This window comes from Larus michahellis, chromosome 4 (genome assembly GCF_964199755.1).
Source record: "Larus michahellis chromosome 4, bLarMic1.1, whole genome shotgun sequence".
Classification (NCBI taxonomy): domain Eukaryota; kingdom Metazoa; phylum Chordata; class Aves; order Charadriiformes; family Laridae; genus Larus; species Larus michahellis.
The window spans coordinates 48,193,976-48,212,479 of NC_133899.1; the positions used below are offsets into that span (position 1 = coordinate 48,193,976).

Below are 18,504 nucleotides of genomic sequence, written 5' to 3' on the forward strand. Positions count from 1 at the left end.
GATCGTCACACACCAGCAGAAGAGATAATGAGCTGCCGAGAAGGATGCATCTGGAATCCAGCCAAGCATTGCATTGTGTGAGATACCATGTGCTGCTGCTTCCTTCCCAAACAAGGACAATGGATTCCTGTTCCTTAGCATAGTGTCACCTTGCTCTCTGTAGCTCATTCTATATTTCCTTGATACAGTTTGAATGGTTTAAGAATGACAAGTTTACACAAAGGGAGGAAAGCACATATTGGGGAATTCAAATCCTTTGTAAACTAACCCATTTTTTTATTCTTGCTCTTAGTGATCTTGAATGGACAGTATATTAGAGAAATCAGCTTTAAAGAGTAATATCTTTTGTGGAGAAAGCGAACCTTGGTGGTGTGAAAATCAGATATTCACCTAGCTGCATGCTGCATGGTGACACTTTGCAGCTAGTCTTCTCCATGTTGGGCTTGCCACAATCTTCATGGTAGTAATGGGGTTCTGCTGATATTTTTAGATGGGATTGCAGGCAGCAATGTCTTAATCAAAATTTAATTTAGTGCCTGTAGCAGACAAGTGTGCTACTGTTGGGCTTTTCCATGTGGCAGGATTTGAAGGAGGAGAGCAGTGCACTTGTCCATTGCTGCTGCCTTCTTCAGTATCGGGGTTGGTTTAAGTGAAAAGACACCGTTATTTATGCTTTCCTGGACATGAATGCCCTACTTGCAAATTACTTTTTTTTTTTTTGTCTTGCCATGTGCTGCTGAGCGGTAGTGTTGGGGAACTTTTGTCCTAATCCCTCCTCCTCTTCAACTCTCAATTTTGGATATGCCAGTGAGGGGTTACCCAGATGTCTAAGTCATGTTCTCTGTCAGTTAACTTTTCAAATACTGGTTAAGCCAATGCATTAAATCATATTTCAGCTTTCTTGTCACACTTGAATAATTTTGTCATTAATTCCTAGAGCTTGGTCCTAGTTTCTTCGGGGGACATACCTGAGCTGTGTAGGTAATACCTCCGTGCAGAGGGAGACGCTGTGCTCTCCGAGTTGTTGGCTCTTGGTACTTAACAGGCTCCACTCTGAATCCTTATTTGACTTTCAGCAAAGCATGCAAATCTCTGCCCTTCGTCCTCTCCAAGCTTGTTAATAATGTGAGCTGGACACAGGCGTGAAGGAAAAGTCCATCTCGGAACAGATCCCTGCTGGGAAGGCCAGGCTGTGAGCAGCTCTGCATTTAACAAAGCTAATGGAAATTTCCAGGGAGGGCTTAGAGAGCTTAGTGACAGCCATAAAAAGGAAGAAAATAAGAACTTGACTAAGTGGACTTCACTGTCCATGACTGACGTAGTGTGGAGAATTGCAATTTTTCACCCTGAAGCCCTGGGCAACAAATGTCCTCCTTGCTGCATCCACATCCAAATGGCAACATGCTCCATGCTGCACAGAGCTTCTACCTTACGCCTTGGAAAATGTAAAGTGCTTCCAGCATTTTCATGTCTAGAGTTTGATGGAGCAAAAGTTAAATGCTTACATTACCTGAAAAATATTCATTTCTCCAGTGTAAGCTCTGCTTCTGTGAAATGAATAGTCAGGCCTTGATTTGCAAATCTCCTGGGAAACGTGCTGTGAAAGGCTTGCTAATTTACAAAATTCAAGCAATATTTTGGAATGAGCGTTAAAAAAACCTTTAGGCTTTCTGAAAAGGGAGATTGCACTGTTTTAAATAGGTGCGCTTAAACCCGTGCAAATCTTCAAGCTTAATTGAAAATCTGATTTAAACCAAGGTAATTGTGGTTGTCGCATACATCTTGTTGTGTAGTTAAGTTGGTTTAAGGTGTAATTATGTGGTCAAGTTTCTAATGCAGGCATGGTCTTAAAACTGACACTGAACCCATACAATAGCACCACCTCTTTGATGAAATCTTTATTTACTACGAAGGGAAGTTATGATCTTCATATAAAAGATAGTGCCCAACCAGCTCCATTTAAGTTCACACATTTGTTTTCTCCACTGTACCTTGATACAGTCTGAAACATCTCTTCTGTAGCCTCAAACAGTCATCCAAAGACTGGAAGACCTAATTGGGAGCAAGCTGGATATTGGTCTTGTGGTTGTGGAGAGGCAGATGAGATGCGGGTCAGAGAGATGCAGATACATGCAAAAGAGAACAAAGATTGTGCTGACGGTTTTATTGCTTCAGGCCTTTTGCAAGAGGTGGAGCTGGGAGAGGATAAGTTGGTTAGCCCACCCTGGTGGGGGAAGAGTCTGCTGAAAGGTAGATGTGAGAATGCTCACTGCTGCAGTAGGGAGTGACGGCTGTTTATTCTGAGCCACTTCTCTGGCCTTGCAGGGAGACACGCACAGTCCAGACTAAAAAGCCAGGTTAAAGTTATGCTGAGGATGCTGAACTCCCATCGTGGCCAAGTCTAGTGACCTTGGCTTAAGCTGTTCATCCGTGTTCCCAGAGTCAGCAACAGGAGCAGTGGCACCAGCTGCTACAGGTCCTCCTTCTGCCAAGTCCTCGATTCTCTGGCAGTAAATGAGTAGCTAATAGGACCCTGGCAGTGAAACGCAGTTGATAAATGGCAGTATTTAAAACCAATGTGCAAAACCATGTATTAAATGGAATGGCTATTGATTTCACCGTCTAGGGAAAGGTGCAAATTGACAGAATGGAGTTAGAACGGACTTTCCTGTCTAGTAACCTGCGTGTACAGTAGTGAGCCTCTGCAGAACGGGTAGGAGCGGGGAGGGGAGTTTTAAATGTGGTGTACTGTGTGTCAGCCTGGTGCCATCATGCTTTTGTAGAAGTGAGATGAATCAGACTCAGACCTGTACGCGTGCGCACGCAGGAGCTGAGCTTTCTGTGTACTACAAGAACACGGTATTTGGGGTAAGAGGGGAAACACAGTATTGCCAGTTCGCGTTTTGGCTTAGGGGGAAGGCTTTGCAATCTTCTGGTTTCTAGAGCTGGGAGCTGGTGAAGACAAGTAGGGCACACAGAGCACCTTGGGAAGGAATACCAGTCATGTAGGTGGCTGGGGGGACCATGCCTGTACTTTGGAAATCATGAATGAAGAAGCATGGAGGGAGGGGGAAAAGAGCATGGGTCAGTTTAGCTCTATTGAATAATAGCTGCGGATACCAAGCAAACTAGGCTTTTTCTGGAAACTTTGTCTACCAGGTCAGAAAGTCTCGTTTGCCTAGGAAGTGTGCTACTTTGCAGACAGCAGAGTGACAGCTAAGTCTTGGTATACTAAGCAGGGGATGGAGCAGCCAGAGGGATTGGCACGGTTTTAGTGACAGGTTACCATCCGTCAATAAACTCTGAAGCCTTTGTAAATCAGCATCTCCCTGGCAGCTGCTTTCATAGGGTATAGCGCAGCGCAGGGCTAGCTCAGCACAAAAAAAGAAAAAAAAGTGATGACTGATTACTTCCTATAGACTCCGTGCATGGTTTTGTTGACCTAATTTTCTCCAGCTTTTGCCCTTGGTCCCAACCTGGGGTGCCGTCACCCCAGCAGCCTAGCCCAAGGCCTCCAGCACCACACAGCTCTCCCATTGCAGCGTGTCTGACCTACAGTGTCCTCTAAGGTGGGGTTCACGCCAGTTCTGCTGAGGCATCTCATTACATGGACATATGTATACATAAACCATGTTCGTGTCTGAGCTGTAGCCAGCTACCAACTACTTGCCCTGAATCCTTCCTTCACACTGTGGGACTACCCTTAGTTCATGCTTTGAGACTGTCTGCAGGTCTTCAAATGCAATTCCCTTCTGTCTGCGTAGGACCTTTTTTTTTTTTTTTTTTTTTTTACCTTTACTTGCCTTGTGGCCACTGCACACCAGTGTTAACTGTCCGCCTAGCACTATCTGGGGCAAATCTGCAGTCCAGCAGCCATGTGGCGGTACACAGCACTGTTTCAAAACTCCCAGGACAGCTCATGGGCGGCTGGTGTCACCATGGCACGGCAGAACACTGTGCAGAAAGTCTCTTCCATGGCAATGCAGCCCATAGTGCTTCTGGAGGTGGGACACAGCCCGTCCTCTGACATTTCTGTGTGGCACAGAGTAAGCTGGATTCGCTCCTATCCTCTTCCAGTCTAAGAGTTTTGGGGCCTTAGAAATAGTGAGAGATGCGCTTACAGCTTTTTGGTTATACTGGTTTAGTTTCTGTGATTGTTCGAAGCCTTCAGTAGTAATGTGATGATTAGCAATACATTGTTAGCCTTGCCTGTTCCTGTGAAGTGATTAGCCAGCCCTGTCCTTGCGTATTTTTTGGGGAAATGCACTGTGAAAGGTTGCCAGAGCATTGGCTGTTCTGTTAAACTTATTAGTATTAGCTGTAAAATTCAAGTTTTGGACTTTTTGGACATGCAGGTACTTGATCCAGTACAAACTTTTGTGGAAACTTATTAAAATATCCTCTCCGTCTGCCCTTGCTCCACAGTGACTGTCAGTGAGAGGGCTGTATAGAGATTTATTTATAGGTGGAATGAGAACCGTTTGCGAAGAAACTAAATGTCAAATAAGAGCAGTGTTTTACTCAGCATTACCTAGTGCAGGAAATGCTGGCAGGCACCACAGAGAGAATTTGCCTTCCCATTCCAATTCTTTGTTTAGTCACTTGGAGTTAGGGTAACTTGATTTTATACACACAGTTGTATGTCTTCATTTCCTGAAAATCTCTCTGCTTCTGTTGCTGTGCCTCAGTGCTAATATTGGTTGAAATGAATGGAATATTCCAGAGCAATCTGGGTAATACAGTGCTCCGTGTTTGCACGGCTGTTTATGGTGATGAACGCTTCTAACAAAAACATGAACTGAGCTAGATCTGCAGTTTCTGTAGGGCAGGAATCAACACTGTCCTTCGTGTTGTGGGGATGTAATGTGTGCTGGCTGGAATAGTGTCCTGACATACTAATATTTTTTCCTTCTTTGGTGTTTCAAGGGCCTTAAACTCTGGAGTTGAGTACCACTGGGACCAGATGAATGAGAATGTCTTCGCTGTGCATTCCAGCAGCAGGAGCACTGAGCGGCCTGGGTGAGTCTCCTGGGTACGGGTTAGAGAGACCCGACCCTTTCTGCTGCTCTTGTTACATCTGACAGCAACACTTTTTCTTTGTTCCCTTAGCACTGGTAGCTTTAATTACGCAATTTTTTTCTACCTCTGACCCTGCCTGGTTGGGCTACCTGGTCTGCTTCCAGTAAGTGACATTCAGTGACCAAAAGTGCTGCCAGTGATTGTGAAGTACATGTGTCATCCGTGGCCTCAATAACATCCTTGGGCAAGCTGCAGGAGGAACATGTGGGGCTTGATGCATCAAAAACACCACGCAAAGTAAACGGCCTTTGGAGGATAACTGAAGGACAGGGGATTTCATAGAGATGGGCACAAATCCACTGGCTGGTCCTGGTGACTGACTTTCATCCCTTTGGTTTCTAGTCATGGGACTGTTGTTTCTCAGCAATAACCTCTAAAAATAAAGCTAAATCCCTTGGCAGCCCTATTGGCTGCTTCATCCAGCCTGTCTGGTGATGCACACATTAGTTATTCTAAACACGAGGGTGATGCAGCAGTCCCTTGCTTCTTGTCCTAGTGAAGAGTACTTCTCCTTAAGCCAGCTGTTTTCAGCAAGAGGATGGCAGTCTTGTTTCTGAATTGTGAGCTCCAGGATCCCAAGAAAGTTATGAGCTGATGTACAGGGCAATGTCTGTGCTGTCCTACAGCCTTGGACTGATTGAGACTGAAAAATAGGCGGTAGAGGTTCTTTACTCTGCCATGTGAGTGGGTGTTGCCGCTACTCACGTTTTTTGGCAGCATATATCAGTCTTGCATGATGGGCTTAGGAGCAGCTTGAAGGCAGAAATACTGCTCAAAAATGAACTAGCTCAAAGAGAGAGCAAGAAAAGTGTGGCGGGTTTCAAAACCTTATGAAAAAAGGTTGTGAATGAGGCAATCTTTCCTAGAATCTCTTTACCATTCGCAGCACTTAAAGCCAGAGGTCAGTTTTGGAAAGAGCATCCAAGCGTTGTCAAGATTCAGCTCTTGTAGTGTCATACACTTCAACTGTTCAATTCTAAGAAGAAGCTAATGAGCCTTGAGGCAGTTCCTGTTGTTTGCTCTTGAGAACAGAGAATTTCTCTTGTCCAACTGGAACAGGCAGAAATGCCTGCTGGAGTGCATTCACGTGTGATGTTGACAAACTAGGAGGTCCGGAGGAGGGAAGGGATACAGGCTGCGTCCTTGGGAGTTAAAACCACCCTGCCAACGTGCAGAGGGAGGTTGTGTGTGTGTTTATGGTCCTGTGCTGAATGTCCTGTTGCCTGCTCAGCTCAGTGACCCTGAGACAGAGTTGTTCTGCAGGCTTAGTGATGCTGCAGGGATGTCTATCTGTGCCTGTCAGACATGCTGCTTCTGTGGAAGGGTGAGTGGAACTGTAAGACTCTGTTGGCTTAAAACTCAAGAGAGCAGCCAGCTGATGCCGGAGAGGGATGTCTGTGTGTGTGTGCAAATAAGTGCGGGTCACAGTTCTCTCCAGCCCCATCTGCTCAGTGGCTAGCAGGTGCCTGGTTGGAGTTGGAGGCAAGTGAGGCTCAGGTGAATGCTTCAATCTTGCTGGGGCACGGTGCCTCCAATGCTTTTGGTCTTATTTGTTTTTCTCTCTTTTCAGAACCAGCAGAGCCACATGGAGGACAGACAGGGACATGGGCCTGATGAATGCCATAGGCCTGCAACCCCGAAACCCCCCCACTTCTGTGACTTCACAGGGTACCCAGACCTTGGCGCCTCAGCTACAGAATGCCGAGACTCAGACAGAGAGGGAGGTACAGGAGCAGGAATCCGCCTCTGCAGGGACTGGGGAAGGTAGGAGCCCAAGCAATGATTTATCTGACAGAGCTTAACCTGGTGAGTGAGGAGTTTCCACACAGGTTCCACATCCTGTCAGTGCATTTGGACACTCCTGTTATCTCTTCAGCAAAGATTTCTCCAGTCTAATTTTCCTGTAGCCAGGCCAAGATGATCATGAGAGTGAATCTCTGTCCATTTGAATAGAGAGGTTGTCTTTTTCACATGCTTTTAGAGAGCAAAATGAACTCTTCTCCAGATCAGTGTGTCTTCGTAGAATCGTCTGTACTGGCATCATTCCTCAGAAATCTCCTGAACTCTTAACCACCAGTAAGGCGGCAAACTGCTAAGAATTATCCTTTCTGCCTCTGTGTTAGAGCTTGGTTTGGTCCTTTAACCTCTGCATCTAAAACCTGTGCAGGCTTCACAAGCTCAGCATCTGGATACAAAATAAAATACTGTAAATCACTTCTCACAAAGCCGGTATGAGTATTTTGTTTAGTTTGATTGATGAAGGCTATGATGAGTGTCCAACTCAGCTATTCAAAACAGTCTCTAGTGTTCTTCAGACCAGGAAAACTTACCAACATGTAAAGACCCGGAAGCAGATGATGTGCGATTTCTTAACAATGTTAAAATTACTGGTCCTTTGAAAGCGTGGTGATTTTCTCTGTGCTTCTTGTCTCTATACAGTAGCATTGTGCCTGAATCCAACCCTGAAGACTTGGTTAGGAAGGAGTTGGGCAATATATACATAGGAAAGATAGAAAATCAAGGAGACAATTTTGGAGGTGTTGGTTCATGGTGAACCCACTTGGCTTTGGGAAGCAGCCCATGACATGCCTGTTTGTGCCTGTATACTTGCTTGTGTTCTGTCACTCTGAAAGATGCTTTTTGGTATATGACACTTCCACAGTTTCTGTTGTGCACCATCCAGCCTGTGTGCTAAAGCTTTGTGTTTTCTGATCTTGGCTCTTCTGTTAAGTGGCAAATTCCTGACTTGGGGGGTTTCCTATCTGCTTATCTCAGCAGAACTGGGATTAACCTCTCTGTAAGGTTGGTACAGTTGAGGGCATGTGAATAAGGCTGGAACGTAGGATCTCTGGACAAGTGCTGAACTTGTGGGACCTGGTTCTTCCACTGAATGTGGTATGTAGACTGAGAACAGGGTACAGTGTGGGACCTTCTTGCATCAAGGCCATGATGGCTGATGCTTCAGGTTTGGGGGTCTTTCACTGCTCTGTTAAACCAGTGGAGTTCTCCAGTGCTGCTGCTTTCTGCTGCTGTTCTGCAATTGTCTGAAGGCTTCATTATCTCATTCTTTCTAATTAATCTTTCAATTTTCACGTCTAGAACATGGTTTTTAACTAGACCATTAATGAAATGGGGAAGGGTTGTCCTTCACCAGTGCCTTGGGGAGGGTATCTCTACAAAGGAGCAAAACATATAGCGTTTGAAAGAAAAGAAGTGTAGATAACAAGCCCAGGACAGAGACTTCTGTTTGTCTCCCTTTCTTGCTTGGAAGAAGATTGATGGGTTCCACATTTGATATCATTTCTGGGTCAGACGCTGACTTATCACATGTCCCCTTGCAAGTGGCCTCACTGGCAAAATGGGCTTTCACACTCCTGTCTACTATATCTTTATCTATATATCTATATACACATACTTTGACCTTTGGAACAAAGGAGTTATTCCAGTATGGATGTATGAGCCGTGCTGGAGATGATCCAAGTGGTCTTACGCTGTAGCTGGTCAATTCTTATGCCAGTTGCATCCTTAGTGGAAATTCCTGTGCAAAAGCTCAAGAGCAGCTCAAAGCAGGGAGCTGTCAAGAGATAAACTATCAGGAGTGTACAGGAGCCAAAAAACCTCTGTAATCCATGACAGAGGAAGAGTACAAGGACCTATCATGAAGCAGAAAGACAGATTTTCAGCTCCTGTTACCAACACCTCAGGCAGGGACTTGGGGCATCAGTGGTCTGGTTCATCCGGGAGTCTGTGCCTCACGTTACACTTGAGCCCCATTGCACTGCTTGTGGCATTATGGTTGCTGTATTTCCAACATCATAAACACTTGTGATGCTTGTCCGGTGTGTTCAGCCAGGCTAGATTAGATGCTGCCCTGCTTTTCTCACGGTTAATGTGCCATTACTCTTTGCCTATTGAAAAGGAAACTGTGTTTCCTAATAGCAGGATCTAGATGTCAGAGACACGAAGGAGAAAAAAAAAAAAGGGAAAAAATGTGCTAACACTAGCTTGGTGTGTGACCTACGGCAAATTATTAATCATCTACCAAATGGGAATAAATCTTCCCGTAGTACAGTACACCAGGGGCTGTGAAGATTAATTAGTGTTTTGTATGGGGCTTTGAAGATGTAAATCACTATGTAAAGGCTTAGCAGTATTAGCAGCAGCAGAATGGATAAATCAGATGTGATTCTGAGTAATGTAAAGGGTGATGTTTTAGTTATCACCTTGTCATTGGGGGGGGGGGCAGGGAAGACACAAAACGAAATAAAAAAAAAAACCCTTGAATGTTTAAAAAAGAAAAAAAAAAAGAGAGGCTAGTGCTACCCTCAAGAGTGGGTTTCTGTCCTATGTTTTGTCAGCCTTGCTGTTGTGGGGAATTTTGGGTCAGGGCATTTCTTGCAGATATGTGCTTACTGTAAAAAAAAAAAAAAAAAGTATGCAGAATTGCATCAGAAATCTAATTAAGCTCTATGCGGGTATAAATAGTTTCCTTTTCTCATGCAAAGCTCTGCGGGGACTTTGCTGTTCTGATTATCTTTCTGCCTCCTTTGGAGGAATGAGTATATGATGACTTTATTAGAAGTGAATCCCTCTAACGTCTGTATCTTTTTGTTTTGCAGCAGTTGATAGCTGCCTTGTGAACTCTGCTCCCAAGCCACACATAAACCAAAGGAAGTTAAGAGTTGAGAGAAAACTAGGAGAGGTACCAAGAAATGCCTCAGTGTTTCAGCTGTCTCCTAATTTCTTTTAAGCTGACAGACACAGTGGAAATTGTGATGGAGTTGTAATTTTGAGGCACTCTAAATTAGAAACGGTCTGTTGGGAGTTATACTACTCTTTCCCTTGCAAATGGACAGGCATGATGGGGGAGGGATCAGTATTCAACTGGCAAATTAAATGTCACTCAAAAAACCAACAAAAACTCCTAATGAGATTTAATGGCCCGAAGCTTTAACCTTTAGCAATTGTAATTCCCAGTCCAGACTGGGTCAGGCTGTGGCTGCCGCTTGTTCAGGCTGCTGGATCTGTGGTGTAGGGTGCAAGTGGCAGTAACTGTCAGGGACCACAACTGGGCAAAAGGTGCCGCAGGCTGAGGACCTTTGCAGAGGTCCCTTCAGGACACTTGTTAGATTGTGCGCCCATGCTGTGCCCTGGCTATTGAGAGCATATCAATACATCTTTCAGGTAATCCAGTTGTTTAAAAAGGAAACCCACCCCCCCACCCCCCCCCCCAAAAAAAAAAAAAAAACCCACAAAAAACCAACAACACAAAAAAAGCCCAAAAAACCCACAAACAAACAAACAAAAAAAAAAAGCAAAAACCTTGATGGAAATAACTGAAAGGCAATTGTAATCTCAATTCCTATCATCATTGTCTTTGGGGCTTAAAATTCAGATAGCTAGCTCAATGCTCATTTTGCAAGTATGTGTCTTTGGGGGGGGCAACACATTGACTATTGTCATGCCATATACAGTTTTTTTTAACCTGTTTGGTTGAAGTGCTTCTCACCAGCCAGTACAAATTTCCATCCTGTCCAACTGCTTTCAGAGGTTGCAGCAGGCACTTTGAAGAGGGAAAAGGGTTGTAAAATGAAGGCTTGGGTTTGTGGGATTTGGTCTGTTCAAACTTTGGTAGTGAAAAGGCAGAACGTGCAAGTGAAACTTTTCTGGTATAAGCAAAGTATCCTGAGGATGCCTATGGAGCACTTAAAAGCAGAGTCAGTGTGCCTGCACGTGATGTAATTTATTTAATCTAAGACATCAGGAACACGTGTCGGGGTGCTGCATAGGCAGGAATACCTTGTCCCCCGCTGAGCCTTGTGAGTGCTAAAAAGAAACATGTTGTTTTATGTTAGTTGAACACATTCTTGCAATGCTGCTGTCAGATGTGATGTGACTTTTGTGCGATCAGTGTGGAAATGGGAACCAGGATACCAGGGATCAGCTTCCAGATCTGCCTCTCATTCTCCAAGTAGGAACGTGGGTAGATCCCTTAGCCTTTCATCTGCCCGTCCATCTGTAAAATGTGCGTCATATGTCCTATAGAACTGCAAATTTCAGTTTCTCTTTAAAGCCCTCTGAAAAGCACTACCTAAAAAATAGAATCAAGTTCTAGAAGCATGTACTATGCAAGCCTTTAACGTGTGAGCTACTCCAAATACTTGGCTCTCTTGGGATTAAATTATGGGGGCTACTTTTAAAGTGAAACTTAGAAAAATAAGTTTCAGTCATACAAATCACCAAGGTGAGATATTGCGAAGAAATTTGTTACAAGTCAAAGCAGTTGTGTCTTTTCTGAGTTCTGTGGAGTTGAATTAGCTGCCTCAGAAAGGAAGCACGAATATGTTTGAGCTTGGTTGGGGAGAAAAGTAACTGGTAGTATTTCTTCTAGCACCAAGGGAGATGTAATTATTCATAGCTGGTTACGCTGGGCTGTGACCCTCCCTTCCCTATTCTTATGCAAGGAGTGAATTCATTTTAAAATGCTGATATTTTTATCTTTGAGCATCTGAATTAGTGGGTCAGCTCACACCTCAGAGCTATTATTCCATGTTCTCTGAAGACTCCGCAGTGCTTACTCTTAGTTCTAATTTTGAAGCTTTGTTTGCAAGCATGGCTACTAACTACTGCTGGTTTTAGAAAGAGGAAAGCTGAAAATAGGAAAAAAATACCAGAGCAATGTCAGTATATCACACAGCCACAGAGGAGCCTGATCTCATCGTTGCTTCTGTAAGCTTTGCTTTTTATCAGGTGTGTGCCGTCCATGCCCAGAGATAAACGAGCTGTACGCCCCGTAAGTACTTCAGAGACCACTTCATTTAAGAGTGGAAATGCTTCTGCCTTATGACCAGCTCCATTCAAAGTTTTCCAGATGTTTTGCCTTCGTAGTCTTCTGTGTCAAACTCTGGTCTTGCTGGAGTAGCATGGCAAAGGACTTGCAGAGACAGATGCATTAGCTAGGGAGTATTTTGTTAAATGTTGGAGCCAATCAGCTAGATTGACAGAAATCCCCTGGTCTTCGGGATAATTACTCTCAAGAGTAATATTTTGTTTCTGTGTGTTTGATAGGTGGTGTTTCGGACCTCTGGGAAGGTCACTTTGTTTAGAGTAGGAAAGGTTTGTAGCAACACAGCACTGTGGACACAACGCTAATACTTAATTGTATTATTGTGGGAGGGAACCATGGGTGATGCTTTTCTATCCTGTCAGGCACAGAACTTGTGTCCCTGTCCAAAAAAAGGTGGAAACTGTGTCTCAAGATTGCTTCCTGCTCTGTGATGGATCCTGATACAGGGACAGCCTATGTGGAGGACAAATTGGCAGGTGTTATGCTTACACTGGTACTTCACATACTGTATCTGGAGCTGGTTAGCTCAGTTTTCTAGATTTTGCCTGTAGTGCTCTGGGAGGTTTTTCTATTTTTCTGACCCTAGAAGGTAGGCTTAGAAGAATGAGAGCTTAAGATAAATGATTTTACAGAGCCTGGGAGATCAGATTGGAGTTCTGAGCAAAAAATGAGAGAAGAGAAATTGCCTTCTCTGTGTGGAGAATTAGATGTGCTATCACTTAGCCTACTCCTGCACACGCTCAGATTCATGCTCTGGATATGCCCAAACCCTTTGGAGTCTGAAAAAACGTGTCCCGAGTATGGGGTTTCTCTCTGTTAAGTCGGTGGCACAGGGAATGGGGTTTGGCCACTGCAGGAAGTTGAAACTTCTAGCAATCAGAGATGTGGGGTTTACAGCATTGATGCTGTTCTGGGTAAGTGCCTGTGTGCACGCTCTGAACCTGCACCAAATGGAAGTTAGCTTATTTCACTTGCACCGCGTACTAACGTAGTCTGCATTGGCAGCCTGGGGAGAGAACGTGCGTGGGAGTCACCAGGCAGTAGAAACGGGCTGTATGTGAATCTGTGTTGTAGCTCAGCTGAAGGCAAATCGCACAGGAAGCTTTGCTCTGAACCAGTCAGCCAAAGTCATCGTCAAAACCTGAGGGGTGAAAGGGGAGGACAACCCCCAAAGCTTGTTGGCTGCTGAAAGGTGAGGCTCATTTCTGGCCCTTGATGGGCTGTCTTCCTGGAATTTCCAACACTGATATATCTCCGTGCTCGTAATCTGAAGGCTCGTGACTTGCTGATTTCTGCTGTGGCATCAGCCCTTGCCTGTTTTCTGAGCAAGCAGCTGCCTCAACTGGAAATTCAGCCATGGCATGTGGTAATTAAGGGGCAGAGAAGAGCAGGGGGTGCTGTGGTGTGCGCCGCCTGCACAGACTCCTCTGGTGAAGCACATGTTTGTAATGCTGAGGAGCATTGTCTGGGGATCCTTGCTGATTCACTGTTCCAATGCTCCTGTATTGGGCTAGTTTATAGTAAGTGAATCTGTCAAGAGCACAGTACCTGCTGTTACAGGACTTGTGCAGGGAGGGCAGTCTGGCATATAAGCCAAGTTGCACATCTTGGCTTTCTCAGGCTTCCTCTCTGGCCTGTCCAGATGGTTGGTAACAAAGTGCTTATGACTATGCCCTCAAAAGGAAGCGATGACTGAATCCTAAACCATACTTCTCAAACCTTCCACTTACTTCTGCTCATAATTAATGCTTCAATATCCCCTGGCACGCGTGTTTTTCAACTGAAGTTTCCAGTCTAATAGCTGCTTCTGTCTGTTCTCTGTCCTCATGCTGGTCGGCCAGGTTCCTAGTTCATGCATCAGCCACATTCTGAACAGGATTTCTCTGCTAGAGTTGTGGGTCAGGCTCTGCCCAGGGGGTATTCTTGCTCACTCCTCAAGGCTCTGCTCCAGATTCTTATGTGGTTACTGGTGTCTCTGTGGTCTCGCTGATGCTCTAACCAAGGAGCTATGTAATTGCTCTATGTATGGTGGATATAGCAGGCTTACTACATTCCTAGCAGAAAGGGACTTAGTCTACTTGTGAGAATTAAATATGCCCTTAATGTCCATAGTAATTCTACAGCAGGGCAGTATGTCAGCAGACTTGCTCAGAGATGAAATTAGCTATACCCTGTGGTGGAGGAAGCTGGTGGTGTTTGATGCAAGTACCACTGAACCCATGAGGAAAGGGAATAAGCTGTCACTGACTGACCGCGTAACGTGTTAACAGCTTTAACTATCTTGCTTTTTTAAAAAAGAACATCTACAGTGGCATGATGTAGACTGTGCTGAATACCCCAGCTCCCATGTTGGATACATGATCTCCACCCCACAGCCCCAAGCAGTTTTGACTTCCTAGTCAGCGTGGCATTTTGTTTTTTACTGTGTTTTAACTCCTACCTACATCTAGCCTTGCTGACATTTGTGTTCATTTCCTTGGTGCCAGGAGACCTCATGGCTTTCTCCTCTAAAAAGCACTGCGATAGCTTCGCGGAGCTGGGAGTGAGATTTATCTCTTTAATAAGAATCGTCAGGATCCCACTGTGGAATGATTCTAGCAGTTTATGATTACAGATTGTTTTCCCTAAATGGTCTGGGTAAAGTTTGTAGCAAAAGGAGGATGCTAGGAAACAGAACTGGGCTGGACCTTCGTGCCATGGGGATTTGATCTCCTATGTGTACTATTTTTCTGTGAGATTTTGTTCTTCAAAAGTAATCTTCAGCAGCCAAGGCGTGTGATGATGCCTCAGAGCTCAGTACAGCCTGACTATGAAGGGAAGACTTGGAGATAGAGTAGACAGACTCTAGGTCTTAAGAGATGTTTTTTGTATTCCTCAAAAAATATTAGTCAAGGGGAGCAGGAGCCTACACACTTGATCTTTCCTTGATCATAGGTGATGTGGAAGCACAGACCATGTTCTGTAGCTGCTGTCTGCTCTTGGCCAGCTGCCTGTGTCCTCTCTGGTACTGGGGAGGTTGCCATCGTGTCAGCTGCCTGGGGGGTTCTCAAACAGGCGAAGTAGGAAAGGCCACAGGACTCTCTAACACTATGGTGAAATGTTTGGTTTACTGCATTGCAAACAGAGGTTTTTCTTCTTGCCCCTGTGGGACTGGCTGGACTGTCTCTGCAGCCGAGAAAACACACTGCCTCTTTGACGTTGCTTTTTTCCCCACCTGTGTGGCTAGATAAGAGCTGCTTCTCCAAGGCTTGGACATGCAAGTCTGTGAGGTATACTTGCAGGAGTGGCCATGATTTTCTTGACAGAGTTCAGTGTCTTTTTTTGGTGCTTCACAGACAGTTATGGAAATAAAATATAGGGCTCCCTCTGGAACAAAGCCCATCTTCTGTCTCAGCACATGAGCACTGTGTGGTGCATCTGCCCAGCATCCTTTCTCTTCTTGTTGTAGTTTGCCTAGTGCACCAGAGTTGCTTCTGCTTTCTCTTGCAGGTGAAGGTCCAGAGTATGGGTCCAGCGGGGAGGATGCCCTGAGTAGGATCCAAAGGCTGATGGCAGAAGGTGGTATGACTGCTGTGGTCCAGCGGGAGCAGAGCACCACCATGGCGTCCATGGGTGGCTTCGGCAACAACATCATTGTGAGACACCGGATCCACCGCAGCTCTCAGACTGGTGCAGAGTCCACCGGAGCTGAGGGCACATCAGCACAGCAGTCCACCTCACGGCAGCTGGCAGCCGAGCTGGAGGGACGGATCCTTTCAGAGTCTATGCAGCTGTCAGAGCATGGCGTGAGCCTGCGGACAGCCCCTGGTGGGAGTGAAGGACAAAGCACTGGTGATCTGGACCTGCCAGAGCAGGCTCAGTCCTCCATGGACACTGAGGGACCAATTGAATACAGTGACCTAACTAATAATAACCATCTTCCTGACAGTACCAACTTCTATAGTAATGACAGCACCAGTGGGGAGTCGCGGAACAGGTAGAGATTGAGTTGTGTGTTGGTGCTACCCTTGTACTGCTCAGCAGAGACCTGTACCTCACAGCTGGCCAGGAGCTAGAAGAGTAGGGACGTGTGGCTCTGACAGGATGCTGGTGGTTCAGAGGGCTTTGCTATCCTGGGTGAGTGGGAAGGGATAAGGACTGCAAGGGAAGCCATGGGGAAGAAAGCGTACTTAAGTTCCAACATTCCCACTGCTGAAGAGTTAAGAGGAATATGAACCATACAGGCTGCACATCATGCAGATTTTGAAGCCCCATGGGATCCCCTGAGCTCAGCCCTAACCCTGCAATTCAGTCAGTTTCATCCTTTGTAAAGTTTCTTTCCTTTCCTCTTTCCTGCCCTTTTATGTCCAGGGGCTGATCAGTAGAGTGAAGAAAGGGAAGGGGGCCTGCAGCATCCTTCTGGAGACAGGCAGTCCTACCGGGCAAACCTGGGCGTGATGCTCCAGCACCATTGCTGGAGTGGAGGAGTCTTCCAGACCACAGTCCTGCTCCGTGGCACAGCACTGCTCCCCCCTCAGAACATGGTGTTCTGAGATCCGTCCTGCCTGCGTTGTGGTCTTTTCTGTGACAAACTGGGCTTTGCCAAAACCTGCATGGCTCAGGATCTGCTCACAGGTGGGGATCTTTCCTTTTTAGAGAGTTAGTTTAGTACTTGGTGGGAACCTAAGCAGAGCTGCTGTATAGATGGGTAGAGGGACAGGGGCTACTGCTCTCTAGTCAGGATGCGGTTCACGCAAGGATGTTCTGAGCTGTGCCAATATTAATATGAATGAGCCATCCCAGTGGTTTTATGGTGCCAGGACTGAGCTACACCTCCTTGGCAGGGGGCAGGAAATGTCTGTCAGCTCCAGGCCAGGGTGTGAGGTATGAGTCTGTGATGTAAGGTGTTGCATGTGAAATCTTGACCTTGTACATGTAGTTTCTAGTGGAGAAAATCAAGGCTCTGATATTTTGTTTTTAGTCTCAAATGTGATTTTCCTTTTCGTTTGTAACTCTCCATCCCTAGCAGGCTTGTGGAGGAAGGACGGGGAGAGCGTGAGTGCTAACGAGGGAAACACCAAAGATCAATGTCATTAAAATATGACAAACCCTTGCTTGACCTACTGTCTTCATTTGTGTGATGGTCGTCTCTGTGTTCAGCCTTGGGATAGGTACATCTAGCTCAGAAGCACAAGGTAGCTTACAAATATCAGATGATGACTGCCCCCTTCCCAGGAAGAGAGCAGGCTCAGCCTTAGAGTTGGAAGCCCAAAACTGAGGAACAGGGAAGAGCATTTGGGAGTCTTGATTGCAAATTGCCTTTTAGCCAGTGTGGAGATAAACGGGCACTTCAGCATTTCCCATCATTCAAGTACTGCATTAGGGAGAGAGGGGAGCGTTTCTACTATCCCACTTAAAAGGTAGGTAGAGGTGCAGCATCTTAGGCAAGCAGAGAGCGGTTGGTCAGAGCAGAGAAGGGATGCAGTATCTGTCTGTTACGGATGAAGGAATGCCTGCCCCAGTGTTACCACTCTGCGGTGAGGGATGCTTCCCCTGCTGTCTGAGCACCTGCCGGCAGCTGCTGCGCTCCTGCCTGGCTCCTCTAGACTCTGCGCTGCAAAGACATTTACAATAAATAAGGCTGTCATTAGGCAGCACTCAAGCTCCCAGTCAGAAGAGTCTGTTAGAGAACATTAAGCAAATTTTCTCTTAAATCACAGCCTGGAAATGAACCTTAAATCAAATCAGCTGCTGCCAGGCCTCATTGCAGAGTGTTAATGAGGCTCTAAAACCTGCCCTGAGCCAACCACATCCCTGATCTGACAGGAGAGCAGCCTGAAAAACGGGATTCCCTTGTGTGGTGAGGAAGGTTTCATGCATCCCTGTATTGCCTCAGTGTGGGGTGGCCTGAGGATGTGCTGGCACTTGGGAGCCGGAGGAGCTATGTCTCAGCTGAAGACTTGGGCAGACAGGGCGATGCAGGTCTAGGCAGAGCTGTTTACTGCTCTGCTTGAAAACAAACTAAAACAGAGCCTGGAAAAAAACCTGCTTCTGCTTCAGCTCAGACTGGCATTTCTTTTTCCTTCTCCCTGCATGATTCCTGGAAGAGTCTTGACGCCCATTCTTGGTAGATGTTTTGCAGAGCATTTACAGACGTCCATTTCCATAGCCAAAGCCAAGCTACCTACGGAAAAATTTCCATCACTGTTAGAGAAAGGTCTTCTGGTATGCCTCACTCGTGTTGGCAGATTCTCAAAGGCCTGGCATGCGCCATTGCTGGGCACCCTGGCCAGGCTGCTGTGCAGAGGCCTGAAGCCTGCTCTGCTGAGGACTTCCCCTTGGTCCAGACCTGTCCCTATTGGAGACGGTGGCAGAGCAGGCAATGAGCTCCAGTGGGAGCGGGAGCAAACCACAGCTGCTGTCTTAGACATCGACTCAGGACATCTCTGAAGCTCCAAAGCAGCCTTTCATTCGAGGCTTGTAGGGGAAACTCTTCCTGATGAGGTAAGCGTGGAGGCCTGATCAGAGCAGGCAGCTTTGATGTTTCGCCTAAACTGCATTGTAGCTCTGGGCCAAAGGCTGGTAAGAGCTGCAGCCTG

At 46.0% G+C, this 18,504-nt stretch overlaps 1 protein-coding gene across 4 annotated transcripts in view; it reads left to right on the plus strand.

The window, feature by feature from the left end:
* Positions 1-17,018, plus strand: part of AMBRA1 (autophagy and beclin 1 regulator 1) — a 134,473-nt gene extending 117,455 nt beyond the window's left edge. For all 4 annotated transcript variants that reach the window (XM_074584512.1, XM_074584508.1, XM_074584510.1 and 1 more), the window contains 3 exons: positions 4,927-5,019; positions 6,650-6,843; positions 15,416-17,018. In XM_074584512.1, coding sequence (XP_074440613.1) covers positions 4,927-5,019; positions 6,650-6,843; positions 15,416-15,906 — 778 coding nt within the window. In that variant the 3' untranslated portion in view covers positions 15,907-17,018. The remainder of the gene's footprint in view (positions 1-4,926; positions 5,020-6,649; positions 6,844-15,415) is intronic.
* The last annotated feature ends 1,486 nt before the right edge of the window (positions 17,019-18,504 follow it).